Below are 26,540 nucleotides of genomic sequence, written 5' to 3'. Positions count from 1 at the left end.
TAAACAAATAAAAGTATTCCAGATCTTAACAATTGGGTGACTGGTAAGAAAAGTTTAAAATCTGTCTTAACATTATGTTAAGTAAAATAAGTCAGGCACAGAAAGATCAATATCGCATGTTCTCACTCATGTGACAGCCCCCCCCAAAAAGTTGAGCTTATAGAAGTGGAGAGTGGAATTGTGGTTACTAGAGGAAAGGGACGGGGAGAGGTTAGTTAACAGATACAAAAGTAAAATTACATAGGAAAAATAAATTCTAGTAGTATACAGTAGTGCTAAACATCTATAAATAACAATAATTTATTGTATGTTTTCAAATGGCTAGAAAAGAGAAGCTCAAATGCTCTCATCACAAAGAAATGATAATTTTTTGGATGATGAATATGCTAATTACCCTGATTTGATCATCACATGTTGTATACGTGTATTGAAATATAACTCTGTCCCCCATAAATATGCACAATCAACACATGTCAATTAAAAATAAATGCATAAATTTTTTAAAATGTGTCTTAAAATATATCACAAAACAGACAGAAGAATAAATCTACTGTGCTGATAATTTTATTTATGAGAAAAAGCATGAAAGAAAGAGAATACTTTAGTTTTTGTTTTTGGTGGGTTTTTTTGGCGACTGGCTGGTACTAGGAACTGAACCCTTGACCTTGATGTTAAAAGACTGCACTCAGAAAGAGAATACTTTAAAACAACTGTTTGAGAGATAATAAATAGCTACAAACTTTAGTTATAAATACAAGTGTCACAAAAGTTCAAAAGACAGTGCTATAAAGGTGCCAAAAAACAATTGATGGTAGGATTCTACAAAGTGGCACAGTGCTGGTAGCTTTGTAGCATAAAGCAAAGACATCAGACATACTTGGACAATGTGTAGGATTTCTGACTAGTTATAACACATTTGATAAAGAGAGCAGTGCAGCCTTCCCCTAGTTAGGTTGCTGTGGATGTGTACGTACGAGGGGACGTGGGGGTGTAAGGAGCCCAGCACTTTTCGCTAGCTCCAAACTCCTACCCTGCTTCGAGCCACGGTGATCTCACACCTGATTACTGCAGGAGCCTCCTGCCTGCCCTTGTTCCCCTACAGACTATTCTCAAAACTGGACCAGAGCACTCCTTTGAGAATCATTGGAAAAGTAATTGAAAAAATATCCATAGAGAAGACCTAAAAGACAGAGATGGAAAATAGGAGAGAAAAGACAAGAAAATTAGGGCAACTGTCCAAGACTCAAACATTTAACTAACAAACAAGAGTTTCCAAAAAGAGAAAACAGAAAATGTCAGGAAATTACAAAAGAAATAATGTAAGAAAATGCCCAGAATAGAAGGACTTGAGTCTTCAGATTAGAAGAGCCCTACTGAGGGCTCAGGGCAAGGCAGTCATCATGAAAATGGGCCACAAGCAGGGGTCAGCAGGTAGCATGGCACTGGCACTCAACAACAACATAGTAAGGTGGAAGAAAATAAGACATCCTCTCTGACACAGGAAAGGTATTTTCCAGCCGGGATTCTCTACTCAGATTATCAATCAAGTATAGGAGCGATTAAAGAAATTTTTTTTTCAGACATGCAAAGTTTTCAAAACCAAGAAGGTGCTATAGGATGTGCTCCATTCGATTAAGGGAGTAAACAAGAATGAGGACTAATGGGATATAGGCAGAAGGGAACCCAGCACAGGAGGGAGACCAAGAGAATTCACAGAATGAGGACACGTTAGGGGGGCTGGCAGGCTAGTTCAGTTGGTTAAAATGGGGAAGAAAAACAAACAAAAAGTGACGTTTCAGTTGGATAGAATGTAGTGCTGATAACACCAAGGTCTTGGGTTTGATTTCAGTACTGGCCAGCTGCCAAAACAACAACAACAAAAAAAAAAAGCAAAAAGTATGAGGCCAAAAGGAAGTCCCAGGATAACAGTTCCATAGCAAGCCCATATAGCAATTTATGTATATGTATTACTGATTTTTTTTAAGTTTACGAACATGTATAGAAAGCCTTCACACTATGTTTGGACATAAAGATTATAATTACTATTCCTTACCTGTGTATATTTCTTTCAAGTTTACAGAGAATTAGTATAGGACAATGGAAAAATAAATAGGACTGTTGTAAAGACACGTGTAAAATCCATAGCATTGTAGTAGCTATATAGAGTTTTTTCAAGCATCTTGTTTTTATCTTACAGCAACCTGTGAGGTGTGCAGGTTATTAGTATTATCCTCATTTTACACATAAGAAAGCTAAGGCTCGCAGTAGCTGTGTGACTTGCCCAAGTTCACACAGCTTCTAAATGGCAGAACCAAGATTCAAATAGAGATGGATCTTCTGCTTTCAAAGCTAGGATCTCGAATTTTCCATGAATACAGTGGAAGAAATAATTAAACTAGTTGTTAACAGGATCGTAGTAAAATGACATAAATAGCTGTAAAACAGATATAGTAAAAACTGATATAGAGGCAAATACAACAATACTAATGTTTAGACTGTTACCTGTTGAAACACTGACAAGCATCCCCACGAATAATGTTCCCAAAGTTCCAAGAGTGCTGAAGTAGAGATATGATAAAGAATACCAGTTATCCATCAGTGGAGTCCTAAGAGAGAGCAAAAGCATAACTGTGAGATTTCACGTAATGCCACCAGCAACCACAAGTATGGGTCAGTGATCCTCATGGCAAAGTGAAAATACAATATCTAATAATGTTTTTCATGTCATAATCTGTGTCCCGATTTGGATCAGGAATTAAAAGTACGACTTAACATTGACCATATACTAAAATATTTGTGGCATTCAATCCTGCATTATGTCCCAGGCAATCGTAGACAAGATACCTGTTCATATAAAGGTTACATTCTAATGACATGACAGTAACAGAGTGAAGGAGAGACTACACTGCAATGAATGATCAGAGAAAGCCTTTGGGAAGAAATGACATTTGAACTGAGATCTGAAAACAAAAAGTTCTTGAAGAAAGCATCCCGGAGAGAGGTAAACACCAGCTAGCAGAAGCACAGTGACAAGACACATGTGGTACAAGATGACAGGTGAGCAGGGGACTTCTTGGGGGATTTGGTATGAGTGGCAGCATTTTAAGCGAAGGAGTGACATGATCATTTGTACAACGATTGCTCTAGGATTCCACTTTAAGCTTTGATAGAGTAGCTTGAATTAGACCAGCCACCCTGCCAAGAATAATATATAATATATAAAATAATATATAAAAATTGAGGGAGGCAGGTTTTTGAACACATCAGAGAGATCATGGCAATGAGAACTCGAGGAGCCAAGAGCCCAGAAAGAAAAGAAATATGTTGAGGTGAACTAATGAAATTGAGACAGTGTGGTATTGGGCCAAAGACAGACAAAATAGAACAGAATGGAGAATCAAGAAACTGACCCACAGCAAAATAGTCATTTGGTTTGCATCAGTTTAGTTAGGGCAAAAGAAGAGTATTTTCAATAAATGGTGCTTGGTTAATTGAATATCCATATGGGGAAAAAATTAACCTAGATCGCACCACCCATGGAAATTAATTCCAAAGCGGATTACATTTCCTAAATGGAAATGGTTAACAATACAGCTTTTCAAAGAAAAATTAGAGAAGTATTTTTAAGACCTCAGCGTAGGGAAAAATTTCTTAAGCAAGACATATAAAGGACTAATCATTTAGGAAAAGAATGATACATTGAACTTAATTAAAATTCTGACTACAAAGTAGTATCATTCAGCGAATAAAAAGGCAGCCGACCGAGTGAGAGAAAAATATTTTCAAAACATACCTTGTGTCTAGAATATATCAAGAACTCTTACATAAATAAGAAAAGGAGAGTTCATTTAAAAATGGACCAAAGACTTCAACAGACAAGTCACAAAAGCAGATGGCCACTAAACATATAAAAAGGTGTTCAACTTCATTAATCATAACAGAAATGCCAATTAAAACCACAATGAGCTACCAATACATACCCATCAAATGCTGGGGACCTTTAAAAATAAGAACTGAATCTGGGCAATTGAAACCAGCATCCAGGCAACCAAAGGGTATCTTACTCAATGGTAAACTGTGTTGCTCACAGCCCTTGTACTCTAGCCATATGGAACTAGATGTGATTTCCTGAGATGCGTATTTCTTCAGGCCTTCCTGCCTTTGCGCATGTTTCTTCATTCTGCAACACTTGCTCCTTCTTTCCTTTGTCCTCTGTGCCCAGTCTTGTCCACCTGGTCAACTCCAGCTCATGTAAAAAACCTTCCTCTTCTGGGAAGGTTTCCTTGACTCCACGCAGGCAGAGTTAAATTCTTCCTCCCCCTCGATCCCTATCCTATGAATATCACTTATCACAATATATTAATAGTTTATTTGCTTGTCCAATTTTCCTTCTGATCATTTTCTGTGACAAGAATGACTTTCCAGACCTTCCCCCTCATCTAGCCAACCCTCTGTATTCTTCAAGCAGTAGCACATCTCTGAAGTCTTCATCCTAATCTACACTCTGTTTATAGTCATTTTTAAAACAAATATTTAGCTAACAAATATATTATTAGCTATTAAGCATGTGCTAGTTATTATACTTATTGTGCTTATTGAGTTTATTGTTTGGTGTATTTTAGCATATTCTCTCAAGTTAGATTATAATTTCTCGGAATGCAGAGGTCACAGTGGATGGGAAGGGAAGACTTTCTTCAGTGGATATTAAATAAATGGCCAGCACAAAAATGTGGTACATCTACACAATGGAATACTACTCAGCTATAAAAACAAATGAAATACTGCCATTTGCAACAACATGGATGGACCTTGAGAGAATTATATTAAGTGAAACAAGTCAGGCACAGAAAGAGAAATACCACATGTTCTCACTTATTGGTGGGAGCTAAAAATTAATATATAAATTCACACACACACACACACACACACAAAAACCGGGGGGGGGGAAGAAGATATAACAACCACAACTACTTGAAGTTGATACGACAAGCAAACAGAAAGGACATTGTTGGGGGGGAGGGGGGAGGGAGGATGGAGGGAGGTTTTGGTGATGGGGAGCAATAATCAGCCACAATGTATATCGACAAAATAAAACTTAAAAATAAATAAATAAATAAATAAATAAATAAATAAATAAATAAATAAATAAATAAATGGCCAGCACAATGCTGGGTACATAGTTCATGCTAAAAAATTCTTGCTTATTAGCTGAACTATATTATAAATAAGCTAACAGATAAAAGTGATTATTATGGTCCCAGGGACATAGTAAACCTCGTATTATATTTTTGTTTCAGGAATCCAAATTGCTGTAGACTCTTAAATTAAGGGAGATATTTACATAACCCAGACACATTCTAAGGAAATTCTGCAACAAGAAGTACATTCTGAATGTCCTCCCACTTAAACTTCAATTAGCCTCTTCTCCCTTTGACTCTCTCTAGTGGTTTTCCCAACCCCCTCCCATAGTGCTTTCACGCTTGTCCACACCACCCCCCATATTTCCTTGGTCCTCTCTCCACAGCACCTCATCTAGACAAACTTCCCCCAAATCAGCCTCAGGCTCTGGATCTACCATTTCACTCTACCACGTAGAGCTCTCTTGTCTAACTCCCATGGAAGTCCCACTGGCAAGCATTCTCATAGCTGAATTCCCACTGGGACATGAATTGCTAATAATGCCTGTTCGTATGGTCATGTTCCTTCTCCCAGGAGTATGTCCATTTAATAGAGACACCAGGTCTTGATCCAAAAGGGATGATTCTCTAATAGTGTCATTCTAGGCAAACTGGCACTGGGGCAATATTCTGGGGGCAATAGATTTATCTTTGCATTCCTCAAACATATCCATGGGGTTTGTGCTTTAAGGCTAGACATTTATACATCCACTAAGGAAAGTCTTGCTCTCACACCCACTAGACATCGAAACACTCCTCTGCCAACAAGTCTACATCATTTCATTAAAGCAGACAGAGGGCTCAAAAGTGTACTACATAATTGAAAACACTAGCAGGAAGATCATAGCTGCAACTCACTGCTCTGAACAAATAGCAATTATTCGGCATATTTAGATGATTGCAGCTTTTAGTCAGTAAAGGCTATACCTCCAAAGACTATCCAAGCAATATTTCTTTTATAATTGTACATTTCGTTTTAAAAGTTTTTCAAAGACAAAGACAATTCTTCATGCAGCTAGAGTTGCTGTTTAATAGAGCTTACCCATAATGGATTTTTTTGTGTTAATATTTGCTATAGGTTGAATGTGTCCCCCAAAAGTTCATGTATTGGAAATTTGACCCCCCATTGAAACAGTATTAAGAGGGTGGGACATCCAGTTATGGTATTTGAAAGGTGGGGCCTTTAAGAAGTGATTGGACTGTGAGGACTGTGCCCAAGTAAATGAATTAATCTATTCATGGAGTAATGAGCATGGTTCCACTGGCTTTAAAAGGAGAGCAAGTGAGAAGGTTAGCACTCCTGCTCAGCCTATTTATCTTGCCATGTGACACCCTGCATCACTATAGATAGTCACCACCAAAAAGAAGGCCCTCACCAGATGTGGCCTCTGGACCGTGGACTTCCCAGCCTCTGAAACTGTAAGAAATAAATTTCATTCCTTTATAAATTATCCAGTTTCAGATATTCTGTTATAAGCAAAAGAAACAGACTAATACAATATTCAAATCTTCTCCAGATCTGTTGATAAGGCAGACATTTCTACAGAAATTAAGAAAATACGGCATCTTTTGCTATTGCTAAATAAAATATTATAGCCAGACACATGGCTTCTACCCATTTCAGAATCATGCAAAATCAAAGTGTTGCAAGCAAGACAAAAAGCAACTGGAGTTCTCTGTCACATAAATTTTTTAAAATATGCATATAAAACTTCATTCAATACCTTTTGACATTGTGTATCTGAAAAGCACTAGTAGAAAATGGCATTTCTGTGGTTGTCATCAAATTTGTCCCGTTGTATGTGCTGTTACAGCCATAGGTTTCAAGGTTTAATGGCAAAGTTCTCTCAGGAAGTGGAGGATAAAGTTGAGCTCCAATTCCAACCCATAAAGAGAAGACAAATCCAGCCACCAGCCCAACAAGAGCTCCCTGCAAAACAAGATAGCTTTTAAAAGAAAACTAATAGTTTAATAGTGTGCTTTGAGACAGCACTCAGTCCATAAATATTCACTGAATGAATGAACAAGTGAATGAATGAGAGCGAGGGAGGAAGAAAGGGAAGGAAGAAGGTTACACCAAGGGAAGCAGATAATCTGCTGGTAAAAAACTTAGATGTGGTAAAAAGAGGAACTTCTTATGGCATGTTGGACCTAGTCAGCTTCAATTCTCCTGGAGGCAATTTATGGTGGCAACAAATGTCAAAAACCAGAAGTTGATCTTTTTTAAATTTTTCAGATAATTAACAAACCATTATGCATTTCATAAAGCAAAAAGTATAATTATAGCTTCCACACACTAAGATAGACACAAACCACTCTCTTTCATTGTGATTTATTTCTACCAAACTAGCTTTTCATATGACACTTCATTGAGAATTATTACTAATAACAATCACAACCCTTATTAGTGTCTGTCTTACCAATTCCTAATGTCTTATAAGGAAAATGAAATTCTGAATGTCAAGTCATAGGTCTGTGGTTATTCTACATCTGTCTGAAATAAATGTACATACATTATCAATTTTTCCTGAACATCTTATAGTGGGACTGAACCAGTGGACTTTCTCCTGAAAGAAATTATGTCAGAGAAATAATTTCTATTCCATTTACTCCAAGCAAAATTGAGTGCTTGTAAGCACAGATATGTCTATGTAGACGAACAGGGATATTACCTCTTTCTGTATCATATTCATAATTATAATCACCCCTTTGGGGCTAAAACCATGTTGTGGGAGCTACAGCTTTCAATATCAGGATGGCAACTTTCTGGCCAAGGTGGTGAAGATCTCATGACTACTCTTTGCTGTACTATGGCTATTCACAGAAATCCTCAGCTATACTGATCTTAAATCTCTCATATCTGAGCCTGTCGATCTCCTTCTCTAAATCCTAGCTAAGAAGGGCATGAAGATAAATGGACAAAAAAAATGTTGCTCCTTTATATTACGAATATTTAAAATTGCACTACATGGTTCTGGCAGTTTCCATTTAGCTTCCCACATGCAGGGTCCCAGGGCACAGTACTTCACTGTACACTCCATCAAAGTCAATGTGAGTAATTTCAGTCATCAAGACAGGTCGCTAATGGCAGATCTCAAAGTAACCACATCTTTACATCTGAGGGAAAAAAAAATGGAGAGTTGCTACTGTAGTTGGGAAAGTAATCTTTACACATATTCATTCTTTATACTCACAATTGAGTTGGCAAAGGGAACCAAAATGCCCAAAGAAAACAAGCCCAGAAGTGGTCCACCAACCATGCCAAATATGCTGAGTGCAGCCTACAAAAATAATACAAAGTCAGCAATTAGCAATTTCAAATCCAAACTAAAATGTTTCCAAGTAATTTCATCAGGATGAGGATTTCAGCCTCCTCCTGAAAATCAGAGTTTTATTCATGGCATCCTCATCACTGGTAAAGAGATAATCAGAACTTGGAAGCTTCCCCTCTCGGTCTCAAATATCTACCTGTTCCTTCAGATCCCCTCAAAAAAGGCAACAGAAAGTAAAGAAGATAATCGTGAAACAATAGGAACACCACCATGAATGCATGAATCAAGAATGACACCACTCCTCCCAGCCTTGTTTCTGTAGACATTAATAAATCACAGCACTCTTTGGGCTTTGATAGACTCAAAATCCTCCTCAAAGCAAGACTGTGGATGACTACTACTATGTGACCAGAGATGGAGATGAAACCCATTTGCCATTCCTGATTTGGTTCTCCAAGGATGAAACTAGAATGAAAAATGTGATCTAAGAAAAAAAAGATCGATCATGTAGAAATTGATTTAAAATCTAATTGGATAATTGCAACCTTTGCTTTGACCTATGTCAAACATGCATCTCTCTCAACACTTCACAAAGCATGAGAAAAGGCAAATAACTGAAACTTCTAAGAGATGTGTGTTCACGGTAATCAAATGCCTAGTTTTCAAGAATGAACAGAGCCATAAAAGAAGGGTCAGGAACACAGAGGAAAGAACACAGAACAGAATGAATGAATCAAAGAGAAAATATCAAGTCAAGAAAATGTATAGACTGTAGTCCTTGGTTTAAAAAAAATAATAAATTCTGGGAGGAGGAAAGGAGGTTTCGGTAATGGGCTACAATAATCGACCACATTGTATATTGACAAAATAAAATTAAAAAATTTTTTTTAAAAAAAATAAATAAATTCTATCTTGTGGCCTAGGGAAAGGAGTGTGGATACTGATGAGAGAAAAGAACTAGTGTTTGAGGAAGGTGTGGACTCAAGAATATGATCTTGAGTCAGTTCACAGCAGAATCCAGTGGGAGGGAAGATAGACTCCACTGCAAGATGTGAAAGACGTCACATGGTCCATGAAGCAAGTTATGACAGTGTGATCCATGAGACAATTTTGGAGATATAAGGAAAATAAGACAGTTCCCCAAAAAGGAACTGTCAGAGGAAATAAGGCCTTGGTTAGAAATGATGCAGGGAAGAACTTGGCTTGGAGTTATGCTGACTCTGCTAGAACATTTCACTGTGTATAATCAGGCCACAGCTGATATAAAAATAAAAGGTGGGTGGGACCAATCACAATAAGAGCTAAAAGCAATAATGCAGACTATGGAGGAAAGCACACTCAGAAAGAATTTTTTTGGTTGTGGTTTAGATGTGCTGGGTAAGCTTGGAGCTTCTGGACCTAATTCATTCATCCATATAATCAGGTATGAGATCCACTGGCATTTTCACAACAGGTGTGCCCTAAGCAACAACCAACCAGAATGGACCCAAGCCTCAGGACTGAAGAGGTAGGGTCCTGGAGGACCCCTGATTTACCCAGAATTAACCTTTAAGTTTCTGGATCATGGAAAGGTCCAGGAGTCCCAGAGAAGGAGCCCAGTGGCCAGGGAAATTTCAGGGAGCACTTGGGGTGATCAGGTAAGGGGACATTTATGAGACAATACATAAATAGGTACATTCAAGCTGAATTTGTTAAACGCCTACTTTGTCCTGGGCACTGCAGTAGGCACTAGATATTTGATACAGTGTTGAACGACAATGTCATAATCCTCGTCTTCATGAGATTTGGTAAACAGACATTAAATAAATAACTGCAATGAAGTATGATAATGGAAATGATGAAAAAAGTACAAGGTGTTCTGGTAACGTTTAGTAGAAGGGAACTCAAACTTATCCAGGTAACAGAAAAGTTCTTTTTGAATACAATGTTAAGTTGAAAGTGGAAGAATAAATAAGATGTAGGCAGTTGAAGGGGTAGAGAGAAAGGGTGCTCTGGACTGAGGGACGAGTCTACGCCGAGGTGCAGCATAAAGACAGTGAAGGGCACATAAGGTTCGGAAGGAAGAGACTATTCTACAGATCAGACTGTCCTCTCCACCCCAACACCTCCACAGGAGCAGGAGGGAGCTTCCCAACACAGAAATGCTATCTAATAAAAATGTTAGCAAATACCACTGGCGGTGAGGAACCCTTAAGGTGAAAAAAATAACAACAACAATTTAGATATTTCCCCTTCTGAGAAGATGGAGTAGACATACTTTTCTCTATTCCTCCTGCTAATAAAACTAAAAATCCTGGACATTACGTTTAAAAGAAATATAAGAAGAATCTGAAAGGTGGAGAGAAGGCAAACTGACGAGGGACCTTGGGACCTGAAGAGAGACACAGCGGTGAGATCTATGAGTTTTCCTTTCGCTTCATCTATCCCAGCCTGAGAGCTGAAGAAGCCAGACAATCCAGAAACAGCAACAGGCATAGATGGGGAAGAAAAGCCCCAACAAAAGCCTGTTCATGGGACCAGAAAAAGAACAGCCTAGAAAGAGGGACAAGTTAGACACCTGCTCCCTTCCATCCAAACACCGCAGAGTGAACTATCACCCCAACCACCCATGCCAGCAAAGGCCAGGCAGGAGCCTACATCCCATCCCCCAGCCTGTAGCGAGGCAGCCCTTGGCCTCCCCGCTGGGTAATGTCATAGGAGGCCTAGTGGAGAATCAGGTCTTGACCACTGCCAGCAGTAAGGGGGCCGCCTCCACCACAGTGTCAGTGGGGACTACCTTGTCGTGTTTGGGGGTTCAGTTGATCCTAGTTAGCCAGCTTCCCCAGGGGCAACTTCTCCTTTTAGGTTCACTTTGCATCAAAGATGAGTTTTAGACACAGTCTGATGCTCAAGCAGTTTATTCTGGCTTTGATGTGCATTCTCACAAGATGGACAGCGGAAGTAGGCTGGTGGCAGGAGCCAAACACAGTCAGATGACTCACCAGGAGGGTCTCCATCCAGAGACCATTCTCAGAGTTTGGGGGATCCTTCCCCCTTTCTTATACCTGTATTCAGTCCAGGTCAGTTACCAGGTATCTCTTTTATAAGGGGAGTTAAGCTAGTCTCGTAAGGCTATGCTTTGTTCTGAGGCTAATGAAAGTTTTGTCTATGTTGATATGGCCCTGTCTACCGGAAATCCCCGGGCGAGGGTTGGAAATCCCCCAACCAGGTTGCATCGTACTGCCAGGTGACATATAGTATTGGTCCTGCAAGATGACTGAGTGGGCTTTATGGCTCTCATTAATATTATGGCCGCAATAAGTCCCATAGTACACTCCACTCCACCCCCTGACCCTGAAGGTCAGGCCTGAAGTTGAAGGTATACTCCATGGTCAGTCAAATCTTGAGAAACAGATCTTCTGTAGGAGGGTGAGAGTCGTCAGTGGCATTCTTGAAACAATCTGGAGGGAACTGAATTGCATCATCAGCAGAGCAGGTAGAGTGGATCCAGTGCCCGGCCGAGCAATTAGGGGAGATCAGAGAGTGGGGTTCAGCTGTGGATCCAGGGCAGACTCACCAGTGGTGACGAAAGAGTGGTTGATAGGTAGTAAACAGGGGGAGAGGTGGTAGAGGTTGTCAGTGACTTCTGTGCCGAGTAATTGGTGGACAGGTCTGGAGAAGCTACAGTTGGATGTAGCACTTCAGGCCACCTGGAGCAGCGGGCATGCTGGAGCTTGAAAAAATGTTTACATGGGGATGTAAAAGGAGTTGAATGAACTTGGTGGTACAGGATTGGAGTTGCTTGACTGCAGAGCAATGGCAGGCCAGAGTGGGACAGGAGGACCAGAAGGCCTCAGAACTAAGCAGGAAGGTCTGGCGACAGTGTGTGCACTGGAGGTAATGTTGAATACGCAAAAGCTTGATCTCTGAGCCAGTTGTGGAGGTAGCTTGCCTGACATGAGGCAATTGGGGAGTGCCCTTCTGCCAGTAGAGGCCACGCTGCCCCTTGTGAGGCTTTCTTAACCATGCACTGGGTGGTGACTGATAATGCCTGTGGTGCAGCCAGCTGCAATCCAGCACACTTGGGATCATCAGACCACAGGACTCTGGATTGGCCAGGTGGAATGATTGTGACTCTGAGGTGAGCCTATGTGACTTGGGCATGTTGCTGGTGGGCTGCTGCCAGCAACACCCAGCTAGCACCACAGGGTGTAGCAGACACCGTGAGAAGATGTGCTGTCCCATCAGGAGTGCACGGAAGGACAGGAGTGGCAATGATGCACCCTTCAATGATTCTGTGGACTTTGTGGTGTTAGTCCAGAGTCTACTGAGGATACTTTTATAATTCCCCCATTGGCAGACAACAACACATAAGCCTTCTGTAGATAAGCTTTCCCTTAGCCAACTTGGTCTGGGCATCATGATGCCAGGCCCTTCAGGGTAAGGAACAACTCTCCCATGGCAGGGGTTGGAGACTCACCGGGCAGCAGTTGGCTTTCAAGTCAGGGGCCTCCCCCCTGCCATCCTTCTCCTTGGAGCCTGTCCCCCCTTACTGAAGACTGAAGTGGTCTTAAAAATAATTTTGGCAGGTGATATTGTTAATTCTAGGTGTCAACTTAAGTAGATTAAGGAATACCCAGAAACCTGATAAAGCATTATTTTTTGGTGTGCCTGTGAGGGTGTTTCCAGAGGAAATTAGCATGTGAGCCTGCAAGAACTTAAGTAGGGAAGATCCATCCTCAAGATGAGCAGGCATCACTCCAATCTGCTCAGGGCCCAGCGATAACAAAAACAGAGAAAAATGTGAATGTATCTGTCTCTGGAGCTTTGAGACACTCTTCTCTCCTGTCCTTGGATATCAGAACTCAAGGGTTCCCAGCCTTTGGATTCTAGGACTTACACCAGTGGCACCACAAGGCTCACAGACTTTTGGCCTCAGACTGAGAATTACACGAATGGCTTCTCTGGTTCTGAGGCTTTTGGACTTGGACTGAACCATGCCACCAGCATCCTAGGGTCTCCAGTTTGCAGATGGCCTCTCATGGGACTTCTGAGCCTTCATAATAGTGTGAGCCTATTCCCCTAATAAAATCCTTCTCATATATCTATATATATATCTTATTGGTTCTGTCTCTCTGGAAAACCCTAACTAATACAGCAGGTGTTGCTTGGTGTCAATTTCCACAGCAGAGGCACAGAAAAAAACACGTGTAGAAGGAAGCCACAGGCTAGAAAGCAGAATAAAACCCACCAGACCCACTGTGGAGTGTTCCACAGGGCTTCACCCAAGTTCATGATCACAGCCAGTCCCCAGTCACTCTCTCCCAATTCTCCCATAGAAATGTGTGTCATTACTCACTTTCTCACTTACTATCCAATCCCTGTTGCCAGTTGTCACGTTAGGGGGTTTTGGGTGGTCTGCCGGGACAATATCTCTCCTTCTGTTTGCTTTGTATCAAAGATGAGTCTTAGACATCATCTGACATTCCAGAAGTTTATTCTGGCAGTGCACTTACAAGATGGGTAGTGGCAGCAGGCCAATGTAAGGAGCCAGATATAGTCAAGGGGTCAGATGACTGTCTGACCAGGAAGATCACTGTCTAGAGACCATTCTCAGAGTCTGGGGGATGCTTCCCCCATTCTTATACCTGTATTCAGCCCAAGTCAGTTACCAGGCTTCTTTCATAAAGGGTAAGCTATTCTTGTAAGGGTAAGCTTCATTCTAAGGTTTATAAAAGTTGCATCTATACTGAGGTGGCCTTGTCTACTGGAAATCCCTGGGCCAGGGTTGGAAATCCCCCAACCAGATCACATCATGCTGCTAAGTGACTCATAGTATTGGTTGTGCAAGACACTTGAGTGGGCCTTATTCATATCATTAATCTTATAGCCACAGTATGTCCCATAGTATACTACATACCTCCACCCAGCATAATAAGGAGATCTTCCTCCAGGTGTCAGTTGAGGCCAAGTGGGGAAGCTGAACTTGTACCTCAACATGGCAGTAATGAGGCAGTACCCAGCCTTACCCTACCAAGATGTTGTCAGAAAAGCCAATTAAAACATAAGTTGTATGTAATATCCTGAGTCTCACCACATAATATGAAAATGTCCAGGTTTCAATCAAAATTCACTTAATATAGTAAGAGCCAGTAAGGTCTCAAACAGATTTTAAAAATATAATCTACAGATTCCAATACAGAAATGACAGAGATACTAGAATTTTTTGACAAAAAAAAAATTTTAAATAGGTATGATAAAAATGCTTTAGTAATTAGAACACACTTGAAACAAATGAAAAAAGAGAAGGCCTCAGCAAAGAAATAGAAAATCTCAGGGAAAAAGAGGAGATATAAAGAAGAAGCAAATAAAAATTTTAGAAATGAAAAATACAATAACTGAAATAAAAACCTCAATGAATGGTCTCAATAGTAGAATAGAGGGTACAGAACAAAGAATCAGTGAACTGGAAGATATATCAATGGAAATTACTCAATTGGAATGAAAGAGAAGAAATGGACTGAGAAAAATTAAATGAGCTTCTGGAACCTATGGAAATAAAGAAAAAAAAAGGCTAATATTCATGTCATCAGAGTCCCAGAGGAGAAGAGAAAGAGGGTCATTCTGAGAAGTTTGGAAGTCATGTCTGAGCTTCCCAAATTTGGCAAGGTACATAAGTAGACATATTCAAGAAACTGAACAACCCCAAATAAATACATGCCAAGACACATCAGAAACCCAAAACATCTTATAAACCCAAAGAAATACACACCAAGACACATCACAGTAAAACTTTTGCAAACTAAAGGCAAAGAAAAAATCCTGAGTACAGCCAGAGAAAAATGACTTCTTACCTGTAGGGAAAAACAATTAGAATGACAGCAGATTTCTCATCAGAAGCAATAGAGCTATAATAATCAAGGCTATGTGGTACTGGTAGAGGGATAGACACACAGATCAATGGAATAGAACAGAGAACCTAGAAAGAGGCTCAATAAATATGACCAAATGATTTTTGGCAAAGGTGCAAAAGCAATTCAATGGAAGAAAAATAGCTTTTTCTACAAATGGAGCTGGTTGAAAATCCATAGTGGGGGAAAAAAGAATAGCAACCTAAGTTTCACACCTTATAAAAAAATTAACTCAAAGTGGATTGTAGACTTAAATATAAAATGTAAAACTCTAAAACTTTTTGAAAAGAAGCATAGGAGAAAAATCTTCAAGATCTGGGGCTAGGTGAGTCCTTAGACTCCACACCAAAAGCACCATCCATAAAAAGACAAACTGATGAACTAAACTTTATCAAAACAAAAGCTTTTGTTCTGAGAATGACCCTATTAAGAGGATAAAAAGATGACAGAGTAAGAAAGTATTTGAAAACCATGTCTGACTGAGAGCTAGTAAAATGATACATAAAGAACTCTCAAAACTCAGCAGTAAAAAAGCAAACAATTCTATTAGATCATGGGCAAAGACATAAAGAGGTATTTAATGAAAGAAGACATACTAATGGCAAATAAGTACCTGAAAAAAAAGTTCAACATCATTAGCCATTAGGGAAATACAACTTAAAACCACAGTGAGATATCATTATACACCTACTAGAATGGCTAATAGAAAAAACAGTGACACCACTAAATGCTGGAAAGAATAAGGAAAAACTAGACCATTTATACATATTTGTGATATAAAAATAGCACAGTCATTCTGGAAATTAGTTTGGAAGTTTCTTTAAAAGGTAAACACTCAACTCTCACCCAGCCATTGCACTCTGGGCATTTATTAGAGAAACAGAGACTTACATAAATGTTTGTAGCAGATTTATCTGTAAAACCCCAAAACTGGAAACTCCAGGTGTCCTTCAACAGGTGAGCAGTTAAACAAACTGTGGTGCACCTGTACCAGAGAACACTACCCAGCAACAAAAAGGGACAGACTATTGATACATGCAACAACCTGAGTAAATCTCCAAAGAATTATGCTGAGTGAAAAAGGCAATCTCAAAAGGTTCATGCTATATAATTCCATTTATATAAAATTCTTGACATGAAAAATTATAGAAATGGATAACAGATTAGTGGTTGCCAAGGGTTAACGAGGGATGTGGGTGTAGTTATTAAAGGTCAACATGAGGGATCCTTGTGGTGATGGAAATGTTTTTTATCTTGACTGTTCATAGGATTGAATTGTGTCCCCCAAGTTTTATGTATTAGAAACTTGATACCCACTGTAACTGTTGAGGGTGTGAAATTTTATTGTGATAATTGGACGGTGGGGCCTTGGAGAGGTGATTAAGTTGATGATTTAATGGTGGTCATGGGCGTTGTTCTGAGGGCTTTAAAAGGAAAGTGCATGAGTTCTATCTCTCTCTGCTTCCACCATCTCACAATATGACACCCTGAGTCACCACCAATGAAGACCCTCACCAGATGTGTTCCCTGGACTTTGGACTTCCCAGCCTCTGAAACTGTAAGCAATAAATATTGTTTCTTATAAATTACCCAGTTCCAAGTATTTTTGCTATAGGCAACATAAAAGGAGTAATACAACTATCAATGTCCATATCCTGTTTGTATGTTGGACTATCAAGATGCTACCACTGCAAGGTGTTTTTGCAAGATGTTACCATTGAGGGAAACTGAGTAAGGTTATATAGGATCTTTCTGTATTATTACTTACAATTGCATGTAAATCTACAATTACCTCAAAATAGACAGTTTAATTTTAAAAAGTAGAAAGAATTTAGTCTTCTCTGTCCCTTGATATGTCTATGTGTAGATATATATTGAGAGAAGTCTAAAAGGATGGTCACATAAACATTAAAAAAGAATTTAGTGATTATGACTTAAACGTTTGGGGGTCAACTCTTACCTGTAACAAAGCTCCCATTAGTGATGCCACAGCAGCCATTCCAATACACAGGGCTCCATATAGCACACCTAGATGGACGATGTAAAAAAAAGTGTAAAATCTAGACACAGAGAATCGGAATTCTCGATAGAATAAGCCACCACACACACCTTTGATTCAAAGTGAACAATACAACGGTGGTGAAGAATGACTGTATACATCAGAGCCAGCAAAAAAAGGCAAGGGCTGTTTTCCTACAGGATCAGCAGTGTGCTGAGCAGACAAAGCCCTTATATCATGTCCCAGGATTAGTTACAACAGTAGGTTATGTAAGTAAAGAATATCTGGAATTAACTATAGGGATTTAAAACTAAGAACTATTGTGTATGACTCTAATCCTCCATGAGCAGTTGTCTATAAAGGAAGGCTCAGGTCTCTGTTTTCAGCCTGGCAAAAATAGGACACAATTCAGCTCTGCTCCATACTACAAGGAGACAGAGGGGCGTAATGAACATCAGACATAAGAGTCTTCTGACTTTCAGCATTCGTTTCTCCTGGGAAGAGGCAATCCACACCAAGGGGTGGTCTGGAGACCTTTACCCCCTCATAATCTTCATCCGCATCCCCAAGCCTTTCCTGTTAAACTAGCAAAGGAAGGCAGCTTCAAGACAAGTACCATATTCCCCTTCTACCAAGTTGTTTCCCCCAAACTTCTTTATAGAAATTCTCAAGCCACCACTGGTGGTCAGATTATGAGAACACTGAAGGATATAAATTAAGTACTTATTCCAGACTATAGTCATGGCAATTATATAGAGAATTATGGCTCAATATAATACAATATAGAGTATTAATTATTATTTTTTGACAGTCTATTAGTGTTATTGTGTTGAGGTTAAAGATTCTTTTTCAAAAACAAATTTGTTGGTCATTCATTCCCAAACACATATATCTAAGATGTCAAAATGAAGAATGACATTCACTGGCCAGATTTCTTCAAGTCAGACATTACATTTGGGATATCTGGGAACTGGAAACCCTTAAATCTTTCCATTCAACCTAGTATTTAACCCCTAATGAGGTTCTACAGTCTTAAGAATAGAAGCTGAGAATTTCTTGCACAATTTTATAGCCTATCTCCAGGACAATCTACATGGGCAGACAGAATAGACAATCAAGGTGGGTCAAAAATTGAAATACTCTGTTTCTTTGTCTTCAACTCATATCACGCACACAGACCATGTACTTGAAATTGATAGTGCCCTCTTAGGTAATATAAAAAATTGTGGCTCTTGGTTCCAAACTAAGGATATTTCTTAGAACTGTGGTCTAAAGTTGAAAAAGAAAAGAATTTTTTTCTTATGGCTGAGGATTTTAACACAGATTTGAGCTGCTTAGAAGGTAGGAAAGAACAGCCAAAAACGACCCCTGGAAACTGTCCTTTGTGGTCCACTGACAATTGTTTGAAGTGTCTCCCAAATCTTGATTGCAAATATGGTTATGTCTGCATATGTCTGCATATGTCTTCAGTGGAAAAAAATTTTCTGGTGTCTCAAAAAATCATCTTTCTGAGCTAAAATGGAACTGTGAAGATGGAAACTTACTCATTCCTTGGGAAATCCAAGACAGATTCCTTTCTGAGAGAGACCTGAAGTGAGGTCTGATTAAATCTTCCACAGTTACTGCTGCTAAGGCATTAATACTGGAGGACACTGTGCTGTAACAGAAAAGAAAACTTGATTTATAATATTTTAACTTTAATAATACTTTCAGTGGAATAATACTTTTTAGTGGGAGGGACAAATCTATGCTTCTAAAATATAACTAGATTTCTACATTATTTTTAATGATCACAGCTTTCTCTTTCTGAAATCATCTTTCTGTGATTGTCTGAAAATGATTCAAGCAACACCCAAAGGCTTGATAGTAAAAGAGAAAGGATAAGTTAATGTTGCTTCCATTTTGCAGTTAATCTTCTGTGTTTATGAAAATAATTTACATTGGGCTGTCCGGTGAGCTCAGTTGGTCAGAGTGCAGCCTTATTGCACCAAGGTCACAGGTTCAGATCTCTGTACTGGCTAGCCACTCAAAAAAAAAAAAAATCTACATAGATTACTCAGTATTATTACACAATAACTTTAAAATACATTTTTCTTTGTGCATAGAAAGGACTGTCATAATTTCTCACTAACATATTCCATAAGTATCAGTAACCATTAATTTCTTGAATCCTTGCTAATATATGCTGTACTACATTGATAATAACAATTCCCTGGAACAAACATGGGAAGAAAGTGCAATGAATAAGTTCAATCACAAAACACAAGATTCTTTGGGCAGTTTATATTATTCAATATGTAAACAGGGGATTTAGTTCTAACTTTCTAGTTGACTGTGCTGTAGCCACATACGTGGTTGAAACTACAGGCAGCCATTTTGGATAATCTGTGAAAGCTACAATCAACTGATCATCATTATTGTGACCCTGTAGGGTGTGCAATGGTGGACTAAAGAGCAAGGACCTAGTTAAAAGTGGAGCCTGATGACAACAGGAATGCCAGCCCACTGAGATAAGACTCAAACTAACAGAAAGGATAAATGAAGTAGATGCTTACATTAGGCCATTTGTGCCTATGCCTAGAATTCAGCTTTATCCCCCAAAGTATCCAACAGCAAAAGAGAGATCCCAATATAGAAACCATTTATTGTTAGAGTCACAGTTCATACCTTAATGTTCCACTGTAAACACAGGCCACAAAAAGTCCGGGAAGTCCTGGATAATCTTGCAGAATGTCCAGTACCAAATAAGGCATGAGCTGAAAAATTCCAAAATGTATTCCCAAGTACTATTCGTGACCAAATAAAATCAATTAGTGCTTCATTTATCTTGTTCTACAAGAACTAAAAAGAGCTATTCCACACAACTGAAATTTCCAAATATCTAAAATTAAACTCTTTAACTGCTAACACTTAAAGAAACGAATAGCACAGTATTTAAGTCAACAGGCTTTGGATTCAGAGAGATATGGCTTTTGTTACTTAATTTCTCTGACCCTCAGTTTCCTCATCTATAAAAGAGTGGTGATAATATCAACCTCATAGAGTCACTGTAAGAGTTAAATTAGATAATCTATGTAAGCTCTTAGTACAGTACATGGAATATAGTAAATGCTCAATACAAGGTAGCTGTTATTCTTTAGAATAATAAGTAATTTTCAAGGAAGTGTTCTACACACCCTTGAGCTTGAGTAAGCAGAATGCACTTAATTTAACTTTACTTCATGACTCAAGGCCATTTTATGAACTCAGTCACTGCCCAGGACTGAAGATGTAATTTTAGCTGCGTACAGTATGACATATCGTAGCAGATGGAGAGTAACCTCAGGAAATCCCTGAAATGTGCTTCTTTTAAAAAAAGTTCCTGCTACCAACTTGCTTTTTGATAACTTATATTTTTAAAATAAATATTACATATTAAATGGGCAGGCATGTGTCTTCAAGACTGTGTTATATGACAAGTCTTTCTGCAAAATTTTCAAATCAAGAGTCCTCAGTGGACAATTTTCCAAAAAAGTGTCCTCTCATTTGCACTGCAACATTATTGATTACTTTGCCTACAGTACAGAGTTGATGACATGTCCTATCTTATCACTTCCATAGCCTCTTCAATTGCATTCAACAATAGTGAGTTGATAGAATATGGAAGAAATTCTTCCACTAGCAAAAGGGTCTGTGTTGAGTTGTTTTAGGAACGCTTTCTCCTCTTTCTCCAATGCTTACTAGAGGTTAAATGTCCCTTATCTGAAATGCTTGGGACCCAAAGTGTTCCAGATTTTGAACTTTTTTTGGATTTTGGAATATTCACATATACATAATGAGGTATCTTGGGGATAGGACCCAAGTCTAAGCACAAATCCATTCATGTTTCATATGCACCTTATACCCATATTTTAAATAATTTTGTGAATGAAACACATGGCCCCTTATATGAGGACAGGCATGTAATTTTCCACTTGTGGTGTCTTGTTGGCATTCAAAAAGTTTCATATTTTGGAGGATTTCAGATTTCAGATTTTGGGATTAGGGATGCTCAACCTGTAATTCTTTATTCTCTATATATGAAACCAAGAACCAATCTTCCCAAGACAGCTTAAAAGTTTAACTTTAAACAGTATTCCACAAATAAGCAAAAGTAAAGTTTCCAGCAGTAGTGTTATAACAAGGTCCAAAATCTTCTACCCTGTCATCAACTTTTTCATAAATCTTTGGTGCAATTATTTCATATCTGAATGGCTCCCTTAGGTATAGGTAGAATCAAAGATAAGATTGATAGACAGGAAACTAGTAAAACTACAGGTAGGCACCAGCCTGCTTCCTCAGGGTGAGCATCGGCAGAGTGTAGTAGAAACATATCTCTGCTCTCAAGATAAGGTTTTGACATAATCTTCTACGGACTGTGTCTTGTTTGCATTGTATCCCCAGTGAAATGTTGTTGGAATTAACTCATTAACGCACAGTACTGGAAACATGCAGTGAGGGGAAACCTTAGCTCATGTTCCCTGAGTGTGTGCAAGCAAGACACCCTTGAATGTATTCTATGACACGGAGTCTAAAAGGAAGGACATCATAGGGATTTTTTTTTTTTTTTTTTTTTTTGCCCAGGGTTAGACGAACATTTATCAGAAACCTTTTCTAAAATTCCTATTGTCTTCACGATACAAACTACAGACAATAAAGACTGACAAAAATCACAAAATATTCTTGATGAGAGGGATTAACAGAAGAGGGCCTCCATCTTCATAGTAAACGTGATTCTTGGATTGTCTGAGAACAAGGAGGGAGTGTCTATCAAAAGGAGAGCACAGGTTAAGACAGAGTTGAGATAACACAGCTCACGTATGTTCTCATCTTGTAATCGCACAGCGTTGCATTTTCCTGGGAGTATATAATGCATCTGCAGCAACATAAAATTCAGCCTATCTTCATTCTAATGAGTCCCCTGAGTGCTGAATCTATAAGCAAGTCTTAGAAAATAATCTTGGCGAGAACTTGGGCTTTGGAGTCAGGCTTTGGAGGCTGGGTCTGAATCTAGCTACACTTTCTGAAAGACAATATGTGGCATAGAGTTCGGACTCTGGTGGCAGCTTGCCTGGGTTTGAATCCTGACTCCAGGATTAATAGCTAGTTACTTAGTTAACTTCTCTGTGCCTCAATTCCCTCATCTTTGAAAGAAGATAATCATAGTACCTACCTCAGAGGGTAGCTATGAAGATTAAAAGTTAAAATTTATAAAGCACTTATGATAGTGTCTGGCCCATGGTAAGTACCTGATAAGTGCTTGTAGTTATTTATTAGTGACCTTGGGCAAGTTAGATAACCTCTCTGAGATTCATTTCCTTATCTATAGAATTAGGATTACGGGGTTGTGACCATTAAATGAGATAAAACATGCAAAGATCTTGGCCCAGAATCTCATCACGTAATTGGTACTCAACAAATGATCACTTATTAGAGCCATTTCTCCATCATTTAAAAACTGGAAGATAAATTGTTTATAAATTAGCGATCTAACAAGACCCACAAAATGTTCTGCAGTACCATGGTTTGTGTTTGTTTGTTTGTTTTTTAACTGTGTTTGCTTTTCTACTTCAAGCCTAGAGCTATTTCTGTTTAACACTTGGCTTAAGACTTTTCCCAGGTAATTCAACATTTTAATTTTAGATGCAGAACTCTCCATTCTTGCTATATCTTCTAAAACAAACTTTTGCCAAATGCTTTATAGAAATTAAAGATAATTATGTTTTGCCCAATTGCTGTTTGTCTACAAGAACATGAACACATTTTCCTCCCAACTAATAAGACTTTGAATGTCATTAATGCACTTATAAGAAAGATGTGGTACTAAACCTGGTCTGGTGCAGACACTTTCTTGGCTGTCCAAGGATCACAATCCTGGTACCTGGAATATAAGGCGAGCCCACAAATCACAGAGCAGATGAGGATTGCCCAGAGTCCCAGAAGATTGATGTAGAGAGACCTAAAGAAGGGAAAACAAACCAGCAAATGACAACTGTAATTTCTATCCCCCAAATTAGGAAACTTGTTGCATGAACAGAAAAGACCTTCATGGTTAAACTCAATAAATGCATATTATGTTTTGGTTATCAAAAATTCTACTTATTTAATTCTAGTCTAATCTGCTGCTTATGATGTCAATCAGCAATGTATTTGGAAATATCAGGAATAGATGGGGTTTTCCCAGTGACTTAGTCTATCCTCCTGGTTGGAATTCCATGGGTATTTGTTAGCTTTATAATGGTACCTAATTATACTACAGGTCTTCTTGTCATGAACTAAGATTTTTAATAGTAAACAAAAATAACTATTACTCATTTTCCCTTTTAAAGTAATGCAATTATGAACTGCTGAACATTGTTAGCATTTACATAGCAACTCACCAAACTTGTTTAAATGTGGTTTGTAAGATAACACATTACATATGAAAGGCAAATCTGCATTTCCTGTACAGGTTCCTTATAATATACCGTGGATACCTCCATAGAGTGCAAAGGTTTAGTAATAGCACCAGAGTCAGACCTGAGCATAAATCCTGGCTCTGCCATATGTAACCCTGAGCAAATAATTTAGCCTCTCTGATCTTCAGTTTCTTCATTAACACCTAGGGATAACAATGCTTATGTCACAGAGTTATAAGACTAAATGGAATAGTATATATCATATAGCACAGTGCTTGGCATGTAATAATTATACTATAGGTCTTCTTGTTATGAAATAAGGTTTTTAATAGAAACAACAATAACTATTACTATTAGCTAAGAGTAATGATAATTACTATTATTGACAAGTGTAATAAACACTTGTCAAATAGTAGTTATTGACATTATTAGTGTCAGTGTCATTAAATGCTGTGTCTTAACAATCAGTTGAGTACTAAACATTTCTCTCACTAAGGTGGCTACATATCTTTTCCAACGGTGCTGTAGTGGACCCTGATGAACTGCCCTAGGCTGAAGAGTGGTACCACTCCCAAAGTCATGCATACTTCCCTGGGGACAGCTTGCATCCAATGACTAGTGGATTGAGAGGTTTAAAGGCCCAGGCCTCTCACCCTGACTTGGGACAAGTCTGAAGAGTCATCCCAGCTCCGGAGCTCCCCCTGAGGCCTCTGTTGAGGCTGCACTGCAGTCTAACATCTCCCTCTGGTCAATCTTGCTTCCTTCTCTTCCCTTCTCCAAGTGTTGATTCCCCAATAAACTCTTGCATGCTAGCCTCCACCTCAGAGTCTGCTTCTGGGAGAACCCACCGTGCAACAGGTGCCAAATAACAGATGGTGAGTCTTTTCCCTTGAATTGACTAACTTTGCTGTATGTTTTGTTATTATCTAAAAATAGTGTAACTACATCTCATCTTCAAATCATCAGAAAATTATGCCCACATACTCTTATGCTCAAAACCTCCCCTTGCTTCTATCTGAGTTTAAAACTGTTAAAACCATATTGTTTTATTTTGCTTTAATGCTATTCGTATTGATCACTTATCAACATCTGATACTGTCCCTTGTCAATGTCAGTAGGTCTCGGCTTCTGGCAGGGATCCATTCTTCACATAGCACCAGTATTAGAAAGCAGATGAAGTGGTTCCCCTGGGTTCAAGGAGTCTGCCTTATTGAGGAGATCTATTGGACTATTCTTAAGGGAGGTGATTCCTATTAAGCAAACTCTAATGCTGTTCCTTTATAAAACTGGGTTTTTTGAGTTTCATGTTCCCTGAGAAACAGAAGAGCTTGTACACAATTACTTTGGGAGAAGTGTCAGCTGTAGCATAGATTTGAAAGTCCAGTAGACTATTGTATAGGTAAATTACAGTCCTTTAAAATTCCTTAAAATACCAGAACTCCTAAATTCACTTTTGGGGGATTCCATATCCAGCTATTACACCCCTATTCATACAGACCTTTCATTGTAGACTTTTCCAAAGACTTAGATAATTTCTAAACCAATTAACTCTCAATATACTGAGTTCTGAATGTGACATCACAATATTTTCATGTTCTCCTTTGAACAGAAATAGAATTGCCACTGCTCCCACCCCAACCACCCTGTACTCTTGATCTATTTAGGATTTTTAAGACTCTGAATGCATGTGGGCAGAGTCAGTCTTATTTATCAGCACAGGGAGTGGTCGTCTGAGGCCTGAGGCTTCCAGAGAAAGAACCAGCCACCATCCCATACTCTATGTTCAAATCATGATGGGCTGGAGAGTCCCTGACCGTGCTGTCCTTCCTACCTATGTGCTTTTATCCAAATCACTCTGCCCACCTGGAATGCCTTCCCACTCTTTTCTCCACCTGCTTGAATTATGATCACTGTTCATACTCATTCTGCCAGGTCTATAGGAATCTCCCACCCACCATCTGCATTCACGTCACATCAGTTGAAGTGGAAAAAGGACTTGACATTTACTGGACCCTACCACGTGTGTGCCAAACACAGTATTTTATAATATTCTCCCAGGAGAATTACAATATTTCTTCTGCTCATTTTACAAGTTTAGAAACTGAGGCTCATAGACACTAAGTAATTTGCTCAGAATCACTCAAGTAGGAAATATCAGAGTAGGGTTATAAAACCATAATTGTGTCTAAAAATAAAATGCAAGGCACTATATATACTGAGGAATATTTTCTCTATTGTTCGATTGTTTCATAGAGTTATATTTCTGTAGTATTATTTTACTTTTCACATATTTGCATATATTTGCTTAATTTGATATTAAGTTCCTTCATGAAAAGGGCCATAATTTACAATTTTGTATCCCCCATTGGTCCTTTTAAACAGATGCACAATAAATGCTTATTTATTTCATAAGGCTTAACTGAATAATTCATATTAATATTTTTAAATCTTTGATTTAAAACATACAGTTCCACTTTGTTCTTCTTGGTCCTTTTGTAAATAAGCATATAATTTATCTCTTGGAATTTCATGATACAAAAGACTTAAACTTGAGCTAAACTTGACTTATCGAAGAACTTTCATAAAGACAACTGATTGTTAGTAATGATTCATATACTATAGTTTGCTTACAGTTTTGCCTGGAATCTGCTTTTACAGGAAATATATCTCTGCACTTGAGATTGGTTCACGCCATAGATGGTGGTCCATGTGAAGGTCCCTCCTATAATAATTGTCCAGAATGTGTGCCTTTGCAAAGGGTTAGGATTAAAACTAAATGAAAAAAA

General features: G+C 38.7%; 1 protein-coding gene across 1 annotated transcript in view; it reads right to left on the bottom strand.

The window, feature by feature from the left end:
• Window positions 1–26,540, bottom strand: part of SLC5A8 (solute carrier family 5 member 8) — a 45,859-nt gene that overhangs the window by 2,291 nt on the left and 17,028 nt on the right. The window contains exons 6-13 of the mRNA XM_063076056.1: window positions 26,386–26,526; window positions 23,186–23,315; window positions 20,006–20,094; window positions 18,883–18,995; window positions 17,300–17,367; window positions 8,372–8,458; window positions 6,902–7,107; window positions 2,503–2,606 (exon numbers count right to left, since the gene is read on the bottom strand). Of these exons, the coding sequence (XP_062932126.1) occupies window positions 2,503–2,606; window positions 6,902–7,107; window positions 8,372–8,458; window positions 17,300–17,367; window positions 18,883–18,995; window positions 20,006–20,094; window positions 23,186–23,315; window positions 26,386–26,526 (938 nt within the window). The remainder of the gene's footprint in view (window positions 1–2,502; window positions 2,607–6,901; window positions 7,108–8,371; window positions 8,459–17,299; window positions 17,368–18,882; window positions 18,996–20,005; window positions 20,095–23,185; window positions 23,316–26,385; window positions 26,527–26,540) is intronic.

The sequence above is a fragment of the Cynocephalus volans genome, chromosome 12 (genome assembly GCF_027409185.1).
Source record: "Cynocephalus volans isolate mCynVol1 chromosome 12, mCynVol1.pri, whole genome shotgun sequence".
In the NCBI taxonomy this organism is placed as follows: domain Eukaryota; kingdom Metazoa; phylum Chordata; class Mammalia; order Dermoptera; family Cynocephalidae; genus Cynocephalus; species Cynocephalus volans.
This window is presented reverse-complemented; position numbering and strand designations above follow the sequence as displayed.